The sequence below is a fragment of the Engystomops pustulosus genome, chromosome 8, assembly GCF_040894005.1.
Source record: "Engystomops pustulosus chromosome 8, aEngPut4.maternal, whole genome shotgun sequence".
Taxonomy (NCBI): Eukaryota; Metazoa; Chordata; class Amphibia; order Anura; family Leptodactylidae; genus Engystomops; species Engystomops pustulosus.
The window spans coordinates 92,783,185-92,804,610 of record NC_092418.1 but is presented as its reverse complement, the minus strand read 5'-3'; the positions used below and the strand labels follow the sequence as shown (position 1 = coordinate 92,804,610).

General features: G+C 43.5%; 1 protein-coding gene across 2 annotated transcripts in view; it reads right to left on the bottom strand.

Annotated features, from left to right (window-relative positions):
- ABCB11 (ATP binding cassette subfamily B member 11) overlaps positions 1-21,426 on the bottom strand; it is a 61,577-nt gene that overhangs the window by 30,629 nt on the left and 9,522 nt on the right. For both annotated transcript variants that reach the window (XM_072121793.1, XM_072121794.1), the window contains exons 3-15: positions 20,301-20,328; positions 19,646-19,706; positions 18,195-18,433; positions 17,473-17,557; positions 16,075-16,208; positions 14,049-14,220; positions 4,054-4,178; positions 3,458-3,632; positions 2,784-2,897; positions 2,067-2,177; positions 1,183-1,308; positions 417-620; positions 48-218 (exon numbers count right to left, since the gene is read on the bottom strand). In XM_072121793.1, the coding sequence (XP_071977894.1) occupies positions 48-218; positions 417-620; positions 1,183-1,308; positions 2,067-2,177; positions 2,784-2,897; positions 3,458-3,632; positions 4,054-4,178; positions 14,049-14,220; positions 16,075-16,208; positions 17,473-17,557; positions 18,195-18,433; positions 19,646-19,706; positions 20,301-20,328 (1,745 nt within the window). The remainder of the gene's footprint in view (positions 1-47; positions 219-416; positions 621-1,182; positions 1,309-2,066; positions 2,178-2,783; positions 2,898-3,457; positions 3,633-4,053; positions 4,179-14,048; positions 14,221-16,074; positions 16,209-17,472; positions 17,558-18,194; positions 18,434-19,645; positions 19,707-20,300; positions 20,329-21,426) is intronic.

Sequence of the window (21,426 nt, the reverse complement as noted above, 5' to 3'; positions counted from 1 at the left end):
AATATAGATGATGTATAGAGGAACTTTAGAGCTATATAGACACTAACCGCATTCAGGGCCTGCTGTACCACAGATTCACTCTCATTATCCAGAGCGGATGTGGCCATATCAAGGAGGAGGATTCTGGGATTTCGGACCAGGGCTCTGGCAATTGCAATTCTTTGCTTCTGTCCTCCACTCATCTGTCCTCCCCCTTCTCCAACCATGGTGTCAAATTTCTAAAAAATAATAAAATACCCCAATTAATATGTTTACGTAACCCATTTTTACATAACATTCCAGCCTCAATAAATGGTTCTATTCTTGAAATTAACCAAGAAGTTTATCCTGTTTCACAATGCAATTATGTAACACATTCACACTCTCCTGTACAATGGCTCCCGCATTTACAGACAATCCTCTTTGCCTGATGTTACCTCTGGTAAATCCATGATGAAGTTGTAGGCATTAGCTTCTTTTGCTGCTTTGATAATGTCTTCCATCGTGACTCCATCTCTTCCATATCTAATATTCTCAGCAATGGTTGTAGCAAATAATACTGGTTCCTGTTCCACTATTCCGATCAGGGAGCGCAGCCATTGGATGTTAAGTGTGCGGATGTCATGTCCATCTAAGGTGACCTGGGGATGGAGATGACAAACCTTTCATATAATGTATATTCAAAGCCATACATACATGTTTCCCCCCTTAGGCTGCATTCACACGGACGTATGGGGGTGTATGTAGGGCCGCAAATTTGTGGCCAGATATACGCTGTCCCCATAGTCGTGTATGGCGACTATGGGGACACAACTTGTGAGCACAACTTGTGCTCAGCAAACCGTGCCATGGCAGCAAAAAAGATATGTGGCTGTTAGGTATTATTTTCTATGGAGAGGGGTGGGGTGAGCAGTGCTCACCTCTCCTCCTCTCCAAATGCGCCTGACCTGTGCCCGTCCAGCCGTAGCCATAGTGTGAATTCAGCCTTATTTAGTATCCATAATATAAACTGTGCTGGTGTCCAAGACTCTGGACCCACTGCAATCAGCCAATTCTGGCTTCCCCAATTCTTGTGTATGAATCTAAAACAATATATCCAATTCCTGTAAAGTGGCCACGCTGTGTTACTGCAGCTTTCATGCATTTATCAGAATTGAAAGGATGAATATATATTTCATGCCCATGTGTTACCCATAGAGTTACCTTTCCATCCGTAGGGTCATAAAATCTTTGAATGAGCTGTACTGCAGTACTTTTTCCAGAACCACTAGGCCCAACAAAAGCTGTGGTCTCACCGGGCTTAATAGAGACATTGAGGTCACTTAGAATCTGTGAATAAAAACAACACTTTTACCCAAATCTTCCAATATGTTTTCTATTCACTCAGCCACTACTTTGGATAAACAGTAAGTTGAGCGTTGCTAGTGCCAACCTCATTCATTTTCATAACTTATCTAGGTATACCGTATGCAGAATGCAAAAAAATCAGCGCCACAGCAAGTACTTGGTTGTATATGGTATTGCAGCTGGTATTCATTTAATATATTCAGAATGAGCAGTTATCCCCAAAACAACCATTTGTCTAAAGACTTGTTTCTATAAAGGAAATAGACCCTTTTTTGTGATTATCACTTTTGTATTGGGGTTGTAAAATCATCTACCAATGTCAAGTTAACTTGTATTTGTTATCTTCCTGGAGGTTAAAGTCTGTATCCTGTGTCTGTACATAGTCACTAAGGCCGTTCTAAAGCAATGCCTGGAGAATATCAGTATTATTTTGAAATAATTGATTCATTAATTAATAATTAAATTATAATATAATTATTATTATTTTTAAAAATGTCTAGGGAGCATCAACCCTCAATACACCAATCTCTATGATTACAACCAGTGGTAAGTGTGATAACCCCAGGTAAACAATTGTTATTATTCAATGACACCAGCATTTTAAAAGATTTAAAAACTAAGCGAAAAAAATTCTGTAATAAGACATCTTGCAGGAAGGAACATTCAAAAGCTGCGGGGTATTAGTGCCAAAATCCACTCCAAGACCCTAAACATTTCATGTAATATGTGAAAATTCATACCTTCACATCAGGCCTTGATGGATAATGGAAAGTCACATCATGAAACTCAATAACACCCTTCACGTGATCTAATTTGTGACCTTCGTTAGACATACAGTCAATGACTGGAACCTGTAAAATCCCAAATATAATCCATGTTTAGCACCTCTGAAGTTGTCAATACACAAGTACAAAAAGCGTAAAGATGTAAACGTACTATAATACATCATTGATTAAAAGTCATCAATGTTTTCAAAAAATTTAATAATTTGGGAGAAAGATCAAACCACAAAAAATAAATTGACTTGAGCTCTATTTATTTTACTTTGAATAAAAATGTAAAAATGAACTGTATCTTAGCTGTATCTTACTTTCCAATAAAATAAAATAAAGGATTCTTTTTTTAATTTTTTTGTTTGGAGAATGTAAAAAAGAAAAAAAATATATATATATATATTGTTTTTTGAATACAGTTTCAACCCCATAATATGTGTCGCCACAGTAACAGACTACAAGGCTTTCTTGTAGTCTGCTCCCATAGAAACTTTTTTTTTTATTACCAAGACTGTTTGTAGTGTTTCTTAATTTTTTTTTATCAAACGGATTTGAGATACAGACTGTACACATATATATATATATATATATATATATATATATATATATATATATATATATATATATATATATACATTTCCTCTAACTTATAAATACATTACAGTATGTCTCTTCAATACCTACCTTTTCTATTGTCTCATATATTATCGTTGCAGCTGCTCTCCCAGAGGCAAAAGCTTCCAAGCATGGAGAGGCCTGACCTAGATTCATGGCAGCAACCAAAACGCCAAAGAATACCTAGAGGATGATGTGAATAAGTTTTCTTAATTCATAAGAAACAATTGATATTAATAAATAAATAGACCCTTTTTTCGATATGTACGTTATGGGGCTCATTTACTTACCCGTCCTGTTGTGATCCCGCGGTGCGTTGTCCGATGAGGATCCAGGTCTGCCGCGATTCACTAAGCTGAGGTCCGCCGGAGTTCACCTTCTTCTTCCTGGTGCATGTGAGTGCTTAATCTTGTGACACAAATCCTTTTTTAAATTCCGCGGTTTGTCCAAATCCGTCGGGTTGTCCAAAGGCCCGCCCCCCGATTTATGTTGAGTGCAAGCCACCGCTGATCAGCAAAAATCTGATCGCGTGAGCAGAAATCCCGGGGCATTTCGGCGCAAAATGGAAATTGTCGGGAAACCCAACGAAAATGCGTCCGACGGACCTTTAGTAAATGAACCCCAATATGTTAAGTCTAATAAGCTGGAGTCCATGACTGTCGACACCTCAGTTCAGCAATCAGGGCCTCTGGGTCACCTATAGCCATGGTGCTCTGTCCCATGCGGATACTTATTATTCTTACCTGAAGAAGACTCCCTGGTGTGAGCTCCTTTGTCTCAATAACCAGCTTGGATCCATACCAAAAGGCCAGAGAGTAGCACAAGAATATAATGCACCACATGTATCCTTGGAAGAAGCCAATAATTGTACCTTTCCTAATTCCCCAGGCCTGGGCCGCCACTAAATTTTGGTCATATCTATAAAAAAAGGAACAGAAGTGAAATACAGGCAGTCCCCGGGTTACATACAAGATAGGGTCTGTAGGTTTGTTCTTAAGTTGAATTTGTATGTAAGTCGGAACTGTATATTTTATCATTGTAATCCCAGACAGAACTTTTTTTGTTCTCTGTGACAACTGGATTTTAAAAATGTTGGGTTGTCATAAGAACCAGGATTAACAATAAAGCTTCATTACAGACACCTGTGATAACTGTTACAGCTGATCATTGTAGCCTAGGACTAAAGGACAATAAATTACCAATATCCAGAGGTCCGTTTGTAACTAGGGGTCATATGTGGAGTGTTCTTAAGTAGGGGACCGCCTGTATATGTATTAATTAATTCAACATCATCCAGTCAGTTGTACAATATCAGCGTTTCTTGCTGTAGTTTTCCTACCGTTCTGCTTCTCTTTTCTCCCCACCAAAGGCAGCCACAGTGCGGATGGCGGAGAGCACTTCATCAGCTACTGACCCAGCTGTGGCATATGCTTTCAGTTCTCTGCCAGTCAGTCTTGCAACAGCCTAAAAATATAATATAGATAAGACTATGAGGACAACGTTTTACACGAGCTCTTGATTTCTGTTTGCCCTACTATTAGAATTTCCAGTAATCAAATACTTATCACATGTCCTAACAACCACTAATATTACCTCTGCTGTGAATCTGAGTCCACCAACAGAACTTCTGGTTACTTTCACCTTCACAGAACATGTCCAAGCTTAGACCCAGTTGTGCAATTTGTGTAACAGAAACGTAAAATGGAAGGTGAACAGAAGATCTTCCATTCACCTTCTGTTTCCTAGAGACTTCCATTGATCTGCTGCTCCCTTACGTTAACCTTCTATTATTTATAGCAGAAATGTGGACACTTCTCAGCTTTTTTCCACTACCACACCACAACATCCATGCCTATATCTTCACTAGAGCTCCTGGTGCTAGCACATAAAGCTTTGGGGTGGGTATATTGTGTCTTACAAACACAATTGTCTGTAAAGGTAACCGTTGGGCTGATGTGGCTTTTGGTGTCATTGAGTTGTCATCCGTAGCAACAGCCTAACAACACCTTCCGAATGCAAGGGTGAACTTAAGTTTAGACTGGCAATCTGCAATATCAATTGTCAAATGTTGGCTTGATTGAGTGCTAGTAGGTTAAATCAGGATTAGATTAGCAGCTCCATTACTGTTCTTGGTGATATTACTGCAATTATTTGTACTAAAGACTAAGATGCCTATGGTGATGTTTGTTTCCAATCAAAACCTGCTTGTGCCATTTTGTTAGCATGCTTCAAATCGTGAAGTGGGTTACATTCACGAGAAAGACCCATTATTTTGTTGGGAAATTTGTATGGCTTAAAAATGACCCTCCACTAAGGAAACAAAATTTGTCAATATTGTAAGCATTAAAAGTTAACATTCCTGATGCTCTCTGTTTTGCTCAAAAAATTACATATATTCAGGGAAGCTCCCTATAAGTCAGAGACTCAACTGTTCTTAGATGGATAAATATTAGAGATGAGCGAACATGCTCGTCCGAGCTTGATGCTCGGTCGAGCATTAGGGTACTCGAAACTGCTCGTTGCTCGGACGAATACTTTGCCCGCTCGAGAAAATGGCAGCTCCCGCCGTTTTGCTTTTTGGCGGCCAGAAACAGAGCCAATCACAAGCCAGGAGACTCTGCACTCCACCCAGCATGACGTGGTACCCTTACACGTCGATAGCAGTGGTTGGCTGGCCAGATCAGGTGACCCTGGGATAGACTAGCCGCTGCCCGCGCTGCTCGGATCATTCTGTGTCTGGATGCCGCTAGGGAGAGAGCTGCTGCTGGTCAGGGAAAGCGTTAGGGTGTTCTATTAGCTTACTGTTAGGCAGGAGTGATTCTCAAAGAACCCAACAGCCCTTCTTAGGGCTACAATAACGTTCTACTTTTTTTATTTTAATTTGCATCTAGTACCATTTTGTGAGGAATTAGCAGGGGGACTTGCTACCGTTGTGTTTAGCTCTTAGTGGCACACATATCCATAGCAAAGACCGAAGTGGGAAAATTTAGTAGGGGTTGGATTTCAATTAGGCACTAACTCAGTGTCATCTCATCTGGCATAGTAGTGTGCTTTGATACTTGGCTGGAAAATAGCCATAGGAGAATACAAAGAGCTTACTTACGCCTACAGTAGCGTTCTATATATTTGATTTCTGGTTGATCTGCTGGTGGCTGTACTTTCTGCAGTGCATGTACTAGCCAATTCTGAGCAATTTGTAGTGAGACTTGCGACCGCTGTGTTCTGCGCTTAGTGACGCACATATCCATAGCAAAGACCGAAGTGGGAAAATTTAGTAGGGGTTGGATTTCAATTAGGCACTAACTCAGTGTCATCTCATCTGGCATAGTAGTGTGCTTTGATACTTGGCTAGAAAATAGCCATAGGAGAATACAAAGAGCTTACTTACGCCTACAGTAGCGTTCTATATATTTGATTTCCGGTTGATCTGCTGGTGGCTGTACTTTCTGCAGTGCATGTACTAGCCAATTCTGAGCAATTTGTAGTGAGACTTGCGACCGCTGTGTTCTGCGCTTAGTGACGCACATATCCATAGCAAAGACCGAAGTGGGAAAATTTAGTAGGGGTTGGATTTCAATTAGGCACTAACTCAGTGTCATCTCATCTGGCATAGTAGTGTGCTTTGATACTTGGCTAGAAAATAGCCATAGGAGAATACAAAGAGCTTACTTACGCCTACAGTAGCGTTCTATATATTTGATTTCTGGTTGATCTGCTGGTGGCTGTACTTTCTGCAGTGCATGTACTAGCCAATTCTGAGCAATTTGTAGTGAGACTTGCGACCGCTGTGTTCTGCGCTTAGTGACGCACATATCCATAGCAAAGACCGAAGTGGGAAAATTTAGTAGGGGTTGGATTTCAATTAGGCACTAACTCAGTGTCATCTCATCTGGCATAGTAGTGTGCTTTGATACTTGGCTAGAAAATAGCCATAGGAGAATACAAAGAGCTTACTTACGCCTACAGTAGCGTTCTATATATTTGATTTCTGGTTGATCTGCTGGTGGCTGTACTTTCTGCAGTGCATGTACTAGCCAATTCTGAGCAATTTGTAGTGAGACTTGCGACCGCTGTGTTCTGCGCTTAGTGACGCACATATCCATAGCAAAGACCGAAGTGGGAAAATTTAGTAGGGGTTGGATTTCAATTAGGCACTAACTCAGTGTCATCTCATCTGGCATAGTAGTGTGCTTTGATACTTGGCTAGAAAATAGCCATAGCAATAGGATAGCATTGTTTGGTTTTAAAAACTCAAAAAAAAACAAAAAACTCAAAAAAAAACAAAAAACACAAAAAAAAACAAAAAACACAAAAAAAAACAAAAAAAAGTTAAAAAAAAAATAAAGTTATAACTCTCATTTTAAAAATGTTTAACCCGAGGGCTAGGGGTAGAGGACGAGGGCGGGGACGTGGGCGTCCAACTACTGCAGGGGTCAGAGGCCGTGGTCCTGGGCGGGGTGAGACACCACCTGCTGATGAGGGAGCAGGGGAACGCCGCAGAGCTACACTCCCTAGGTTCATGTCTGAAGTTACTGGGACTCGTGGTAGAGCACTGTTGAGGCCAGAACAGTGCGAACAGGTGATGTCGTGGATTGCTGACAATGCTTCGAGCAATTTGTCCACCACCAGTCAGTCTTCCACGCAGTCCACCCATGTCACCGAAATCGCCACTCCTCCAGCTCCTGCACCTCAGCCTCCTCCCCCCCAGTCTGCCCCCTCCCAGGAAAATTTGGCATTTGAACCGGCATACTCTGAGGAACTGTTTTCTGGACCCTTCCCACAGTCACAAACCACTTGTCCGGTTGCTGCTGAGCAATTTTCCGATGCCCAGGTTTTCCACCAGTCACAGTCTGTGGGTGATGATGACCTTCTTGACGTAGTGGAAGTGTGTAAAGAGGTGTCCGACGATGAGGAGACACGGTTGTCAGACAGTGGGGAAGTTGTTGTCAGGGCAGGAAGTCCGAGGGGGGAGCAGACTGAGGGATCGGAGGATGATGAGGTGACAGACCCAAGCTGGGTTGAGAGGCCGGGTGAACACAGTGCTTCTGAGACGGAGGAGAGTCCTCGACCAGAACAGGTTGGAAGAGGCAGTGGTGGGGCCAGACGGAGAGGCAGGGCCAGAGCTGGTGCATCAGCGCCAAATGTGTCAACTAGTGAAGCTCCCGTGGCGAGGGCTCTTGCGGCGAGGGCTAGATCTTCAGAAGTCTGGAGGTTCTTTAAGGAAACACCGGATGACCGACGGACTGTGGTGTGCAACATTTGCCAAACCAGGCTCAGCAGGGGTTCCACCACTACTAGCTTAACTACCACCAGTATGCGCAGGCATATGAATGCTAAACACCCCACTCAGTGGCAACAAGCCCGTTCACCTCCGGCCGTGCACACCACTGCTCCTTCCCCTGTGTCAGCTGCTAGTCAGCCCCCTGCCCAGTACCCTGCCACAAAAACCCCATCGTCGCCTCCACGATCCTCCACAGCATCCACCAGCGTTCAGCTCTCCATACCCCAGACGCTGGAGCGGAAACGCAAATATAGTGCAACCCACCCGCACGCCCAAGCCCTTAATGTGCACATCTCCAGATTGCTTAGCCTGGAGATGCTGCCCTATAGGCTAGTAGAGACCGAGGCCTTTCGCAACCTCATGGCGGCGGCCGCCCCTCGGTATTCGGTCCCCAGCCGCCACTACTTTTCCCGATGTGCCGTCCCAGCCCTGCACCAGCACGTGTCAGACAACATCATCCGTGCCCTGACCAACGCCGTTTCTGACAAGGTCCATCTGACCACGGACACGTGGACGAGTGCTGCCGGGCAGGGCCACTATATATCGCTGACGGCACATTGGGTTAACTTGGTGGAGGCTGGGACCGAGTCTGACCCTGGGGCTGCTCATATACTGCCGACGCCGAGGATTGCGGGGCCTACCTCGGTCCAGGTGTTTCAGGCCTACTATGCCTCCTCCTCCTCCCACCCCTCCTCCACCTCCTCCTCCGAACTACCATCCGTGGGCACGGCGCCATCAGTCGGTAGCTCTAGGCACAGCAGCAGTGCCGTCGCTAAGCGACAGCAGGCGGTGCTCAAACTGCTGAGCCTAGGCGACAAAAGGCACACCGCCCAAGAGCTATTACAGAGCATCACGGCGCAGACTGATCTGTGGCTGGCACCGCTGAACCTCAAGCCGGGAATGGTTGTGTGTGACAACGGCCGTAACCTGGTGGCGGCTCTGCAACTCGGCAGACTGACACATGTGCCATGCCTGGCCCATGTGTTAAATCTGATAGTTCAGCGTTTCCTCAAGACATACCCCAATCTGTCTGATTTGCTCACGAAGGTGCGCCGCATCTGTGCGCATTTCAGGAAGTCCAGCCCAGATGCTGCCACTCTCAGGGCAGCGCAGCGCCGCCTCCAACTGCCCGCTCACCGACTGTTGTGCGACGTGCCCACGAGGTGGAATTCAACACTGACCATGTTATCCAGAGTTTACCAGCAGCGCAGAGCGATTGTAGACTGCCAGATGTCAACTTCCACCAGAACTGGTAGTCAGGTCAGTCAGCTTCCTCAAGTCTACAATGAGGAGTGGACGTGGATGTCTGATATCTGTCAGGTGCTGAGTAACTTTGAGGAGTCAACACAGATGGTCAGTGGCGATGCCGCCATCATCAGCCTCACCATCCCGCTGCTTGGCCTGTTGAAAAACTCTCTGGTCAGCATGAAGTCGGAAGCTTTGCGCTCGTCACAAGAGACAGGGGAAGAATATTCCCTTGTTGATAGCCAAAGCACCCTCAGGTCTGTTTCTCAGCGCATATCGGAGGAGGTGGAGGTGGAGGAGGATGAGGAGGAAGAGGAGGAGAATGTTGGCGAGACACAAGAGAGGACCATTGTTGAGTCCTTCACTGTTCAGCGTGTATGGGCAGAAGAAGAGGAGTTGGAGGAGTTGGAGGAGGAGGAAATGGACAGTCAGGCCAGTGAGGGGAGTGAATTCTTACGCGTTGGTACTCTGGCGCATATGGCAGATTTCATGCTAGGCTGCCTATCCCGTGACCCTCGCGTTCAAAGAATTTATTCCAGCACCGATTACTGGGTGTTCACTCTCCTGGACCCACGGTACAAGCAAAATCTTCCCACTCTCATCCCTGCAGAGGAAAGGAGTGTGAGAATGCATGAATACCAGCAGGCCCTGGTGCACAAGCTGAAACAGTATTTCCCTTCTGACAGCGCTAGCGGCAGAGTGCGTAGTTCTGCGGGACAAGTAGCGAGGGAGAGTAGGCGAGCAGGCAGCTTGTCCAGCACTGGCAAGGGTACGCTTTACAAGGCTTTTGCCAGCTTTATGTCACCCCAGCAAGACACTGTCACCTGTCCCCAGTCTCGGCAGAGTAGGGCTGATCTTTACAGAAAGATGGTGAGGGAGTACGTAGCTGACCATACCATCGTCCTAAATGATCACACAGCTCCCTACAACTACTGGGTTTCAAAGCTGGACATGTGGCACGAACTGGCGCTGTACGCCTTGGAGGTTCTTGCCTGCCCTGCCGCTAGCGTCTTGTCCGAGCGGGTTTTCAGTGCAGCTGGTGGCATCATCACCGATAAGCGTACACGCCTGTCGACTGACAGCGCTGACAGGCTGACGCTTATTAAAATGAATAAAGGCTGGATTTCTCAGAATTTCCAATCTCCACCAGGTGAAGGAAGCTCAACCTGAATAATTGATCCACTCCTCCTCCTCCTCATTTTCCTCCTTCTCCTCCTCTTTGTACAGTAAAGCAGAGGAAAATGGCTATTTTTTGACAGGGCCCACTGGCTCTTGCTATAGTACTTCATGCATTTAATTTTTCTGGAGGGCCACCTACCCGGTCCTCTGTTTGAAACAATTTTTGTGAGTGCCACATACAGGCACTCAATCTATTCCATTTTACTGCAGGGCCACCTACCTGCTCCTCTGGTTTGAAACATTTTTGGGACTGCCACATACAGGCACTCAATCTATTCCATTTTACTGGAGGGCCACCTACCTGCTCCTCTGGTTTGAAAAATTTTTGGGACTGCCACATACAGGCACTCAATCTATTCCATTTTACTGCAGGGCCACCTACCTGCTCCTCTGGTTTGAAACATTTTTGGGACTGCCACATACAGGCACTCAATCTATTCCATTTTACTGGAGGGCCACCTACCTGCTCCTCTGGTTTGAAAAATTTTTGGGACTGCCACATACAGGCACTCAATCTATTCCATTTTTCTGGAGGGCCACCTACCCGGTCCTCTGTTTTAAAAAATTTTTGGGACTGCCACATACAGGCACTCAATCTATTCCATTTTACTGGAGGGCCACCTACCTGCTCCTCTGGTTTGAAAAATTTTTGGGACTGCCACATACAGGCACTCAATCTATTCCATTTTACTGGAGGGCCACCTACCTGCTCCTCTGGTTTGAAAAATGTTTGGGACTGCCACATACAGGCACTATCCAAATTAAATTGTCTCCATAGCAGCCTCCACACGTTGTCTCCATTGCTACCTCCAAAAGTCATCCATATAGCTGCCTCCATACATCGTCCCTTTATCAAACGAGGTGTGTCAGGCAGAAATTTGGGTTGTTTTCATGGATTCCACATCAAAGTTGTTAACTTTGTCGCCACCCTGCTGTGTTATCCACAAAATATACTGGCAAACTTTTACCATTTAGGGATATTATTTCAGCGCTTCTTGCGCATCTGTTTACATTCCCCTCACCCGGCATATCCTAAACTTATAAGAACGCTACTACACTTGATCTTATACAAAAGGTTCTTAGAAGTGCTGTTTGGGGAGTAGCCTAGAGACAGGGGCTTGGATTGGCGAAAGCTCGCCTGGCTGCAGAGCGCCAGCTCCATCCCAAGATCCAACTAACATAGTTGCAGCACCTTTAATCTACTACTAGTTCACTGCCTCCATAATAATAATAATAATAATCTTTATTTATATAGCGTCATCATATTCCGTAGCGCTTTACAAATCATAGGAAACAAATACAAATGTAATGTAACAGAGCACAACATTTGTATGGAACAACAGGAGTGAGGTCCCTGCTCGCCAGAGCTTACGGTTTATGAAGATGATGGGGTAACACGAGGTAAAAGAATATTTAATGGTCAAGCCATTCTTCTTAGGGAATAGAAAAAAATATAATAAATGGAATTGCTGTCGCTTGAACCACTCAGCCGTCATCTTATATACCAGGTCCAGGGTGAATGGGACTGCAGAGAAGTCTGGTGCCTGTTGGTTGCTGGATAACAGATGGGAGGACGACACAGGACGGGTTAGTAGAAGAGTTAAAACTTCATGCAGTTAATGAGTGTTATAGGCTTGCCTAAAGAAATGGGTTTTAAGAGCACGTTTGAAACTTTGGAGGTTAGGTATTAGTCTGATAGTCCGGGGCAGAGCATTCCATAGAATTGGTGCAGCTCTAGAGAAGTCTTGGAGACGCGAGTGGGAGGTCCGCACTAGGGTAGAGGTTAATCTAAGATCACTGGCGGATCTAAGAGCACGGGTTGGGCGATAGACTGAGATAAGAGAGGAGAGGTAGGGGGGTGCAGCATTATACAGAGCTTTATGGATGAGGGTTATTATTATTTTAAACTGTATTCGAAAGGAGACTGGCAGCCAGTGCAGCGACTGGCATGAACTGTAAGCATACATGGTCCCCTTATCAAACGAGCTGTGTCAGGCAGAATTTTGGGTTGTTTTCATGGCTTCCATGTTAACTTTGTCGCCACCCTGCTGTGTAATCCACAAAATATACTGGCAAACTTTTATCATGTACCGATATTATTTGAGCGCTTCTTGCTCACCTCCTTTGGTTCCTCTCTGACACCCATTGGTTTGAAGCCTGAGTCCAATTAGGGTATGTCGCCATGCCACTCTCTAGCCTGCTGCCGCTGCCTCTGCATGCCGTCCCCTATAGTGTCAGGGTCAATTATTGGATGTTTTAGATGCTATCTAGCTTCATTCTGTCACTCTGTCATGGCCATGCTGTTGCCCATAATTTTGGCATAATGGTGCGATTAGGCAGCCTCAGAGGCATCCATGCATGCTGCCCCTGCTGTTTCCTGTCCATTTCCGTGGTGTTTCCATCCTTTTCTGAGGTTCCCAGGTGTTTGGCCAAGCTTCCCTGTGCAGAGCCTTGGTCCCCTTGAAAAATGCTCGAGTCTCCCATTGACTTCAATGGGGTTCGTTATTCGAGACGAGCACTCGAGCATCGGGAAAAGTTAGTCTCGAATAACGAGTACCCGAGCATTTTAGTGTTCGCTCATCTCTAATAAATATCCATCTTAGGAGAGACCCGATGGAAAGGTAAAAAACAATGGAGGTCAAACATTACATTGACTCCTCATATAGTCAATAGTCACATTTTGTTTTCTGGGTGGAGGATCACTCTGAGCAATCTCCTGGAATTCTTCAGATGAATTCTCCTGAGACACAAGGGGGTATTCATTAAGACCTAAAAGTCCTCAAATTCTCCCCAATGTTGGTACAGCGTTCATAGTGGATACAAGCTCAAACTCATTCAGTTCCGACCTGTTCAAAGTCAGTTCGAACCTGTAAACCAGATCTGAACTGGCAGAGTTTTTTGCCATAGTCTCCAACAATTTTCTGATAGAGACTATAGTAAATATTGTGGGCCAGGCGTATTGTGGAGCAGGAAGGAGATTTCTTCCCTTTTGCGAAGGACTGATTTACATTTACGTTCCTGTAGCTCAAGAAGGGGAACAACGTTTTAAGGTTTACCCTTTCTCAACCATATCCTGTCCATCTCTAATGAAACTCAATGGCCATTCATTTTGTCTACTAAACATTAGAATAAGTTGTGTTAATGTTGCATTTGTTGATTATTTGAAGAAAGATCTAGTAAAATCCAAATGACTTGACATGTTGGGACATGGACTGGACAGCAGCGGGTTACAGGCCATATTGTTAATGCAAGCCAGCTCACAGTCCCCAGCAATGATAGCAACCACTTATCAACCATCAAGTACTTCAGCTCGTAATAATACAAGGTACATTTTGGTAAAAATAACATCACTGGGAGGTAAATTACAGCTAGTTTTTCTTAGAAATAGCTTAGATCCAGTTATCAGAATGATTGAAGAGACATCTCCATTCCAATCATACTCCCTTAATAGTCATTCATCGAGAAAGAATCCATCATAATCATAGAATGCAATGTAACTTCATACGTTGACTTTAGGTTTAAAGGGACAGCGCAGCTTTCTATCATGTATCCCTTTCTCCATCCCACTAACTAGTTACGTTTCTGTGACTAAGCCTTCTGCTTCAAAGATTTGTCCATTAGAGACTCACCAGAGCCATTAAAGCTGCTCCTATCCCAATGAGGGGACTCACAGCCACAATGACAAGCGTTAGTTTCCAGTTTCCAATGAAACCGATGAGGAATCCAAATATGAATGTGGAGATGCGTTCAATGAAGATGGCGACCTGATCCGCAATGGCATTGTTAATTTTGTTGATGTCGCTGTATAAAGAAAAAAGACAACTTTATATACCACTACTACAGGATTATAGGCCAATAATAACAACAATAGCTGAGGAACAGGTACATAAAGCATGATGGGAACACAGCTCAGACTCCATAGAAGCCAAAAGGTAAGAAACTTTAGATGTGTCCCATTTTGCTTTTAATTCATATTTTTTCTTGAATAAAACCTTGCTTCTTCGAAAGCCATAACATTTTATATTTCGATTAACAGATTTGAGGTTATTGTGGAACAGTCCATATTTGCATATTTTAATATTGTGGACATTTTTGGACTGGATAAAAGGAAAAAAGGAATTTCTCCAGCATTAAAAATGAATACAATGTAATAAACTTTAATGCTCCATTAAAGATTTATGACAAACACTTGCATATAAAAATACCAACGCGTTTTGAACTACAGAAATCTGAGTCATGGTTGATCTTACTAAATGTATCCATGCAATGTTGGTCATGTATTTTAATGGAGCATTAAAGTTTATTGTATTTTGTTCATTTTAGTGCTGGACTTGCCTCTTCGTAACCGACCCGGCTTCCTCTCCCTCTCCTGTGCACCTTCAACAAATAGTCGACTATGTTTAGACCATGAGTTGGTGAGTTGTAATTGCAATTTGTAGTTTTCTTTTTCTAATACATAATATTGCTTGTTCTTATTTGGAAAATGGGGAATTAAAAAAAAAAACTTTTTGAGAACTGCCCCAAAACACACCACCCCTGCCTACAGTGAATAGAGCAATGATAAGATTGCTTATGCCATAGACAACACAACAGTCTTTCATTCAGTGGTAACATTTCTGTTTTACTATTAAAGGTAAGGTATCACCAATTTTCTTATAATTTTGTTATCATTTTCTGGATCTTGCCATGGGAATGGGTCCGATTGCCTACAAGAAACATCACTGGAAGTGAATGAAACCTCTCAGATGCTGTGACTGCATTCAACCACGCAATCAGAGACATTAGTTCAGAATTGTGATATTTGGTATCTGTATTGCTCAAGTGGGTGCCGTATTCAATGTGTGTTCTTCTACCGTACATGTACACAGATGTTTATTGGTTGATAAAGTGCACCTGTCCTCTTCCCTGTCGTGTGTATTTTAGTATAAATTTGTATTCTTCATGGGATGACACCTCTGTTATTACACCTTTGTTGTTGCTATCGAAAATGTATGAATTAACTGACAATTTGGACATAAAAGTTGGGGGCATGTCCTAGACTACTTTGAACCAGTCCAATCAGTGCTGCTGGTGTCAGACCAGGATGGACACACCCCTCTGACAGGGAAACACTGCTTTGAGAAAATATATTCATTTACATCTAAGAGGAGCTATATCACACAGAATTTTTTGGAAATAATGCTCTGTAATCCAAGCATTTACTAGTCCAGACAGACTCAGAATGGTGAATATACTTAGTCGTCTTAATAGTGACCAGGTAGGTTGCTTTTTAAATGAAGACACATGTATGATATGTCATGATTATTATGCATTGTATTACTTGTGTGGCATCATACGCTACTATGTGAAATATAATGTTGAGGTGGACATGGTTACGCTCACTGTCAGATGGGAGATTTATCATCAAATCTCTGAGGTAAAACTGTTCAAGTTGCCCATGGAAACCAATCAGAGCTCAGCTTTAATTTTATAAACAGCTGTGGGAAAATGAAACTTGAGCTCTGATTGGTTTTCATGGGCAACTAGAACAGTTCTGCTCTAAGAGACTTATGTTAGATTTCCTGCACTGGGGGAGGTTTATCATCAGTCTCTTGGAGCAGAACTGTTCTAGTTGTCCATGGCATCCAATGTGTGTGTGTATGTATCCTTCCTTACTCTGAAATTCTTGTATTCAGTTCTCCAACAGAATTGCAGTCAAACCACCCGATATCAAGCCTCATTATTTTCCTGAAATACTCTTTCCGAATGATTTGTATCTGGCGAGCTGCGGCCACAACCCATAATGAAATCTGTAGGGGAAATACAAAAACATTGGCACATATTCATAGTTTTTCCGAAGTCTGAAATGCAAGTTGTAGAGACAGCTTGTTATGTTGAGTCATAATACAGCACAGACTTCTTTTTTTCCATCCAGTTAGATCCAGGTACCGTGACTGTGGTAACTTATATTTATATTTATTCTAAAATCTTCGTGCTGCAGCTTCACAGGCTGTTACTCTGCCTCACCATCTCTCCTGCGCTCCCCCCTCTCTCTCTACCTGTAATATCACTACAGCAGAGGATGTTTCATCACACAGTTAGAAGTCCTGTAAAGCTGCAGCATGGAGGGGCTGTATTTCCGTTCCTTATGGACCATACAAGTCAATGGGGATATATAAAATATAAAAAAATAGGTGCTACATACTGTTGTGCACCGTATGCTGCCGTATATATATATACGTTCCGTTTCCATAGTGAGTTTACTGGGCCTGTGAGAGGAACCTGGGTTCCTAGGATATGGTACGGATACATTGCCTTACGGTTGCATAACGTCCCATATTTACAGCCAGAATACGGCCGTATGTACAGAGCAGCAAGACTAAAGGGTCGTGAACATGACACCTTAATGTGCATTCACACAGGCGTCGGGAGGGATGTAAATGCGGCAGCACATTTGTGTCCTCATAGACGGCAATGGCGGTCTGGCGGTGGTACGGTGCCACACATGTGTGACACCGATCGCCATACTCCGGGAAAAGCTAGAGCATGCGCTATCTTTCCCCACGTGTGCGGCCGGGCATACCGCCGTGTTAATGTACCCTTAAAGGGGTATTCCCATCAGGGCATTTACATTTAATTAAATTCATTTGCCATATGTAAACATTTCTTCAATTGGATGTTAATAAAAAAAATGTTCCTGTGTGAAGATAATTTCTCATAAATGTATCCATGTTGTCCCTTAGAAACCAGATAGCTTCCTCGGATACGAACACGTCACACTCTGGCAGCAGTGGCCAGACATGCGCTATAAAGTCCTGCCGGACCACCAGGATTCGGCAATCATTACCACAGGACTGCTGTGTGACATGTTTCTAAAGGACCATATGCCTGCATTTATGAGAAATTACCTTCACACAGGAACATTTTTTTTAATAACATCTAATTGAAGAAATGTTTACATATGGCAGATTTATCAAACTGAATGTGACTGCCCAGACGAGAATACCCCTTTAATGTTACAAGGACTGGAGCATGGTACATGATATACAGTATAGTAGACTAAAGGTCCTGTACCTGAAAGTAGCTGATGATCAGGACTACCGCTCCGATAGCAATGTAGTAGTATGCAAACTGGGTCATCTCCGTCTCAATGTTTATTCTGTGAATTAGGATGAAAGATCACAGTCAGGGTGAATGGAGTGTAACAGATTGTCATAAAAGGAAAATACTGCACCAACAAGCAATTCAGAATCACAATTTAGTGAACTTATCATCAGGACATAATAGATGCACCCAGGGTGAGAGAGTGTATTTGTTGAAAGTGGGCGACCCCTTTAATTATATCTGCCAATGTTTGAATGCTGAAATCATGTAAGTTTTAGGATGGCTACATCCTCTTTAATGAATCCATGCCCCCTTTTGGTAGTATGGTGCCTCTTTTTGGTGCCCAAGTTCCATGTGTAAGTTATAGAAAATCTGTCAAACCACAGGACACAATGCCCACTTTTTGAACCATGGTATCATTGAACCAATATGGAACAAAATCAGAAGTCTTTGGGCACCAAATCTGTAAACTGGCACCAATTTAATGGTAAATGTATACAGTGATAAAGCAGAATTGTTACAAATTCAGAAAAAAAAATTTATGTCGCAATCTCTCACACTAAAATCCAACTCCAGATTCTTCTTACCAACCAAAAGGCAGAAGTTGGTCTAGCAGTAAAATATAATGATAGACAGAAGACTGTGGTGTCCTTATAAATAAAAGTCTATGTATGTACAGAATGAGATCTTACCCACAAGGCACGGTGGAGTTATCGATTTCGAAGATGGTTCCGTTGACCCAGCTGATGGTGTCATTGATACATGTTTTGTTCACATCCTGAAGTATTTGGCTTTCTTTGTCATATGCAATAAATGTGTCAGTCATGAGACCGTAGACCAGAAGCATCAGGGGCTGCGCGGCTCCATGGACTAAAGCACAGGCGGCCCCAACCACCATCATGGCGATGTCCTTGCAGGAAGCATAGCGGAACTAGAGAAGATCGGGAAGATCTTAGAGTAGAGTATACAAGAGAATATAAAAGTATACAAGCAATGTGCAAATAAAATCCTTCTACGTTAGTACTGTTCCTACTCAGCGGCACAAAGATCTTTCAATGGCACCTGGTAAAGAAGGGAGCAAAGGTCAAGAGAGCAAATATATCCAGAAAGCATCCCTTGACAATGTGACCATGTGACATCATAGCAGCTCTTATTCTGGGCCCTGGAGGGTAGCCCTTCAGACTAATCTGCATAATTGTAAAAGTTGATTTTAGAAGGAAGATAACACATATAAGAAGATTACCACAGTCACGGTGCCTGGATCTATGCGTAAGTGTCCCTGGTTTATCACAATGGATTTTGACTGTCGATTTCCTTCAAGACTTGGCAGCTATGTATTGATTATATTAAACTACCAAGCTCTTTGGTTGTCTAAGGTTTCTCTGTCCCGATTGAGTTTGAACAAACTGACTGCGAACTACTGGATTGTGCCCTATTCAATTCACCCTGGAGAGGCATACCCCCTCCGCCCTCTTCCCTTCCTTCCCCATAGATTGCTTACATTATGCTGGAAGGTTTTATCCCTTCCCACTTTTTTTCAGTTCAATGTCTCCAGTGCAGGTACCTTAAAGGGGTTGGCCATTTTACCTCATGTTTTTTTTGTAATGTGTGTGTACGTGGGGGGGCAATAGTTTACCAATATACATCTATTAGTAGTTCTGCTCTGTTTTCTTGATATGTAAAGTGAAGCCTCCTGTCTGTTACCTCATCAGCCAGAGATTCCTGTCCATAAAATGGCTGCAGATGGAGGGTCATGTGATCTCTATCTGTCCATGAGCAATCTCCAGTCAGAGATCACATGACCCTCCATCTGCAGCCATTTTATGGACAGGAATCTCTGGCTGATGAGGTAAAAGACAGGAGGCTTCACTTTACATATCAAGAAAGCGGAGCAGAACTACTAATAGATGTATATTAGTAAATTACCTCATATCATGCTCCCCCCACTAACACACACATTACAAAAACATGAGGTAGAGTGGCCAACCCCTTTAACCACTTCCTGAAGCCACCTGCATGGAGAACCTAGGCGTATTGTGCCGCCCTGTTTTACTTTATATTTCAATAAAAACATATTTGAAAACTTTTTTAAAGATGTAACTGTTCCATATTTTTACGTTACATACCAAGCACCGACACTTACCAGCTGAAAGAATCCAACCCGAATTTCTTTTTCTTTCTTTTTCTTTGATTTCTTCTCCGATCTAGAACATAAGTAAATCAAAAAATGTTGCCAGAGCTTCAGCTTTTCCGTTTGCAACTGCACTTAAAGCAAACCTGTCAGCAGGAATGTCATATTTAGCTTGTGACAGGTCGCAACAGCCTTTGCTATGCTGCTTTTAAAAATGCCTTTGTCAGCATTTTGAATCATTTCAGTACTTTATATAAGTTTTAGGCACAATAACTGGCTCCCTGCCATGTGGTGAGTCCCCAGGGAGGGGGGCAGCTGCAGCCTATGTGTGCCTGTGTCAGTCTCCGCTCCTCCACACTCATCCAGCTCCCTCACCACTTCCTGTCAAGTGCATTGAGCAGGAAAGGGATTAGAATGGTGTGGAGTAGAGGACACAGGCCGCAGCTGCCTCCCCCAGGACTCAGCACATGCTGCTGGCAGGGAGCCAGATAATGTGAATTAAACTTATATAAAGTACTAAAATTATTCAAAATGCTGACAAAGTCATTTTCAAAATCAGCATAGCATAGGCTATTGGAAACTGTCACCAGTTTTAAAAATGACATTCCTAGTGACAGTTTCTAATTAAGACTTTACTTTACTGGTTAGAAATCTTTCCGATACTTACCCATCTTGTAACCACTGTAATTCCCCATCTGAAAAAGAATAACAAAAAGGACTGCCATAAATGACTATTGTATTAAAGAATCATCAAAGTCCAGTTGATATGTCATAAAAATATTGACATAAATTTTGACTTGTTGGAAAAAGGGCTATTACTTAATTGGGAAAGCAATGACTTTCTGAAGAGGGGCCTATATTTAGATGTGACTATGGCTGCATTCACATTGCCGTTGCCCGCCGCACCGTACCGTAACGGCCAACGGCAGCGCACGTGGAGAGGAGGAGATGGTGAGCGCAGCTCACCCCCACCTCTCTCCATAGGAAGATTTGGCGCACGGCACCGTACTACGGAGAAAGATAGGACATGTCCTATCTTTTTCCGGGGTACAGAGCGGTACGGTGCCGCACGTGCTCCCGTTGGGCACCGTGCGGCCATTGCTGTATATGGGGGGACCTATATTGGCCGTATATACGTCGGCCGTATATACATCCCCCATATATATGTCCCCCATACGGCAGTGTGAATGTAGCCTATGTGTGATAAAACATAAATGTGTTATTGTGAGGGGTCTGGACACCAGGATCACCAGCAAGTCCCCATGAGTTGCCATGTGGTTAATAGGACTTCCCGGCATTAGTTTCCTTGTTATCTATACCAGTCTCACAAAATCAATGTACCCTAGAACTTACTGCATTACTGTATTGATTTTGATTCAACCTCACACACAGGGTTGCACCAGCCATGAGGAGAGCTGAGCCTCTTGCCTCAGGTAGCACCAGCAGCAGCAAGATGGGAGCTACATTAGGAGCACAGTCACTTGCTACAAAGCATAACCTGACACTTAAAGGGAACCTGTCACCACATTTGCACATGTATAGCCAGTGACAGGTTCCTATAGAGTCCTATTCACTGACTGACACCCTTCTTTTAGCTAAAAATTGTTTCGCTTACATCCACAGAAATCACCTTTTATCTTATGTTACCTGGCATCAGAGGTGGCGTGTACTGCTCGTATGGCCCCTCCTATCTAATCCTCCCCATGCCTTCTGCCTCCTTACTGGTCACAGTTCATGTCATGTGACCAGAGTGACACCATCCTTTAGCTTCTTACTAATAGTCACATGAAGTC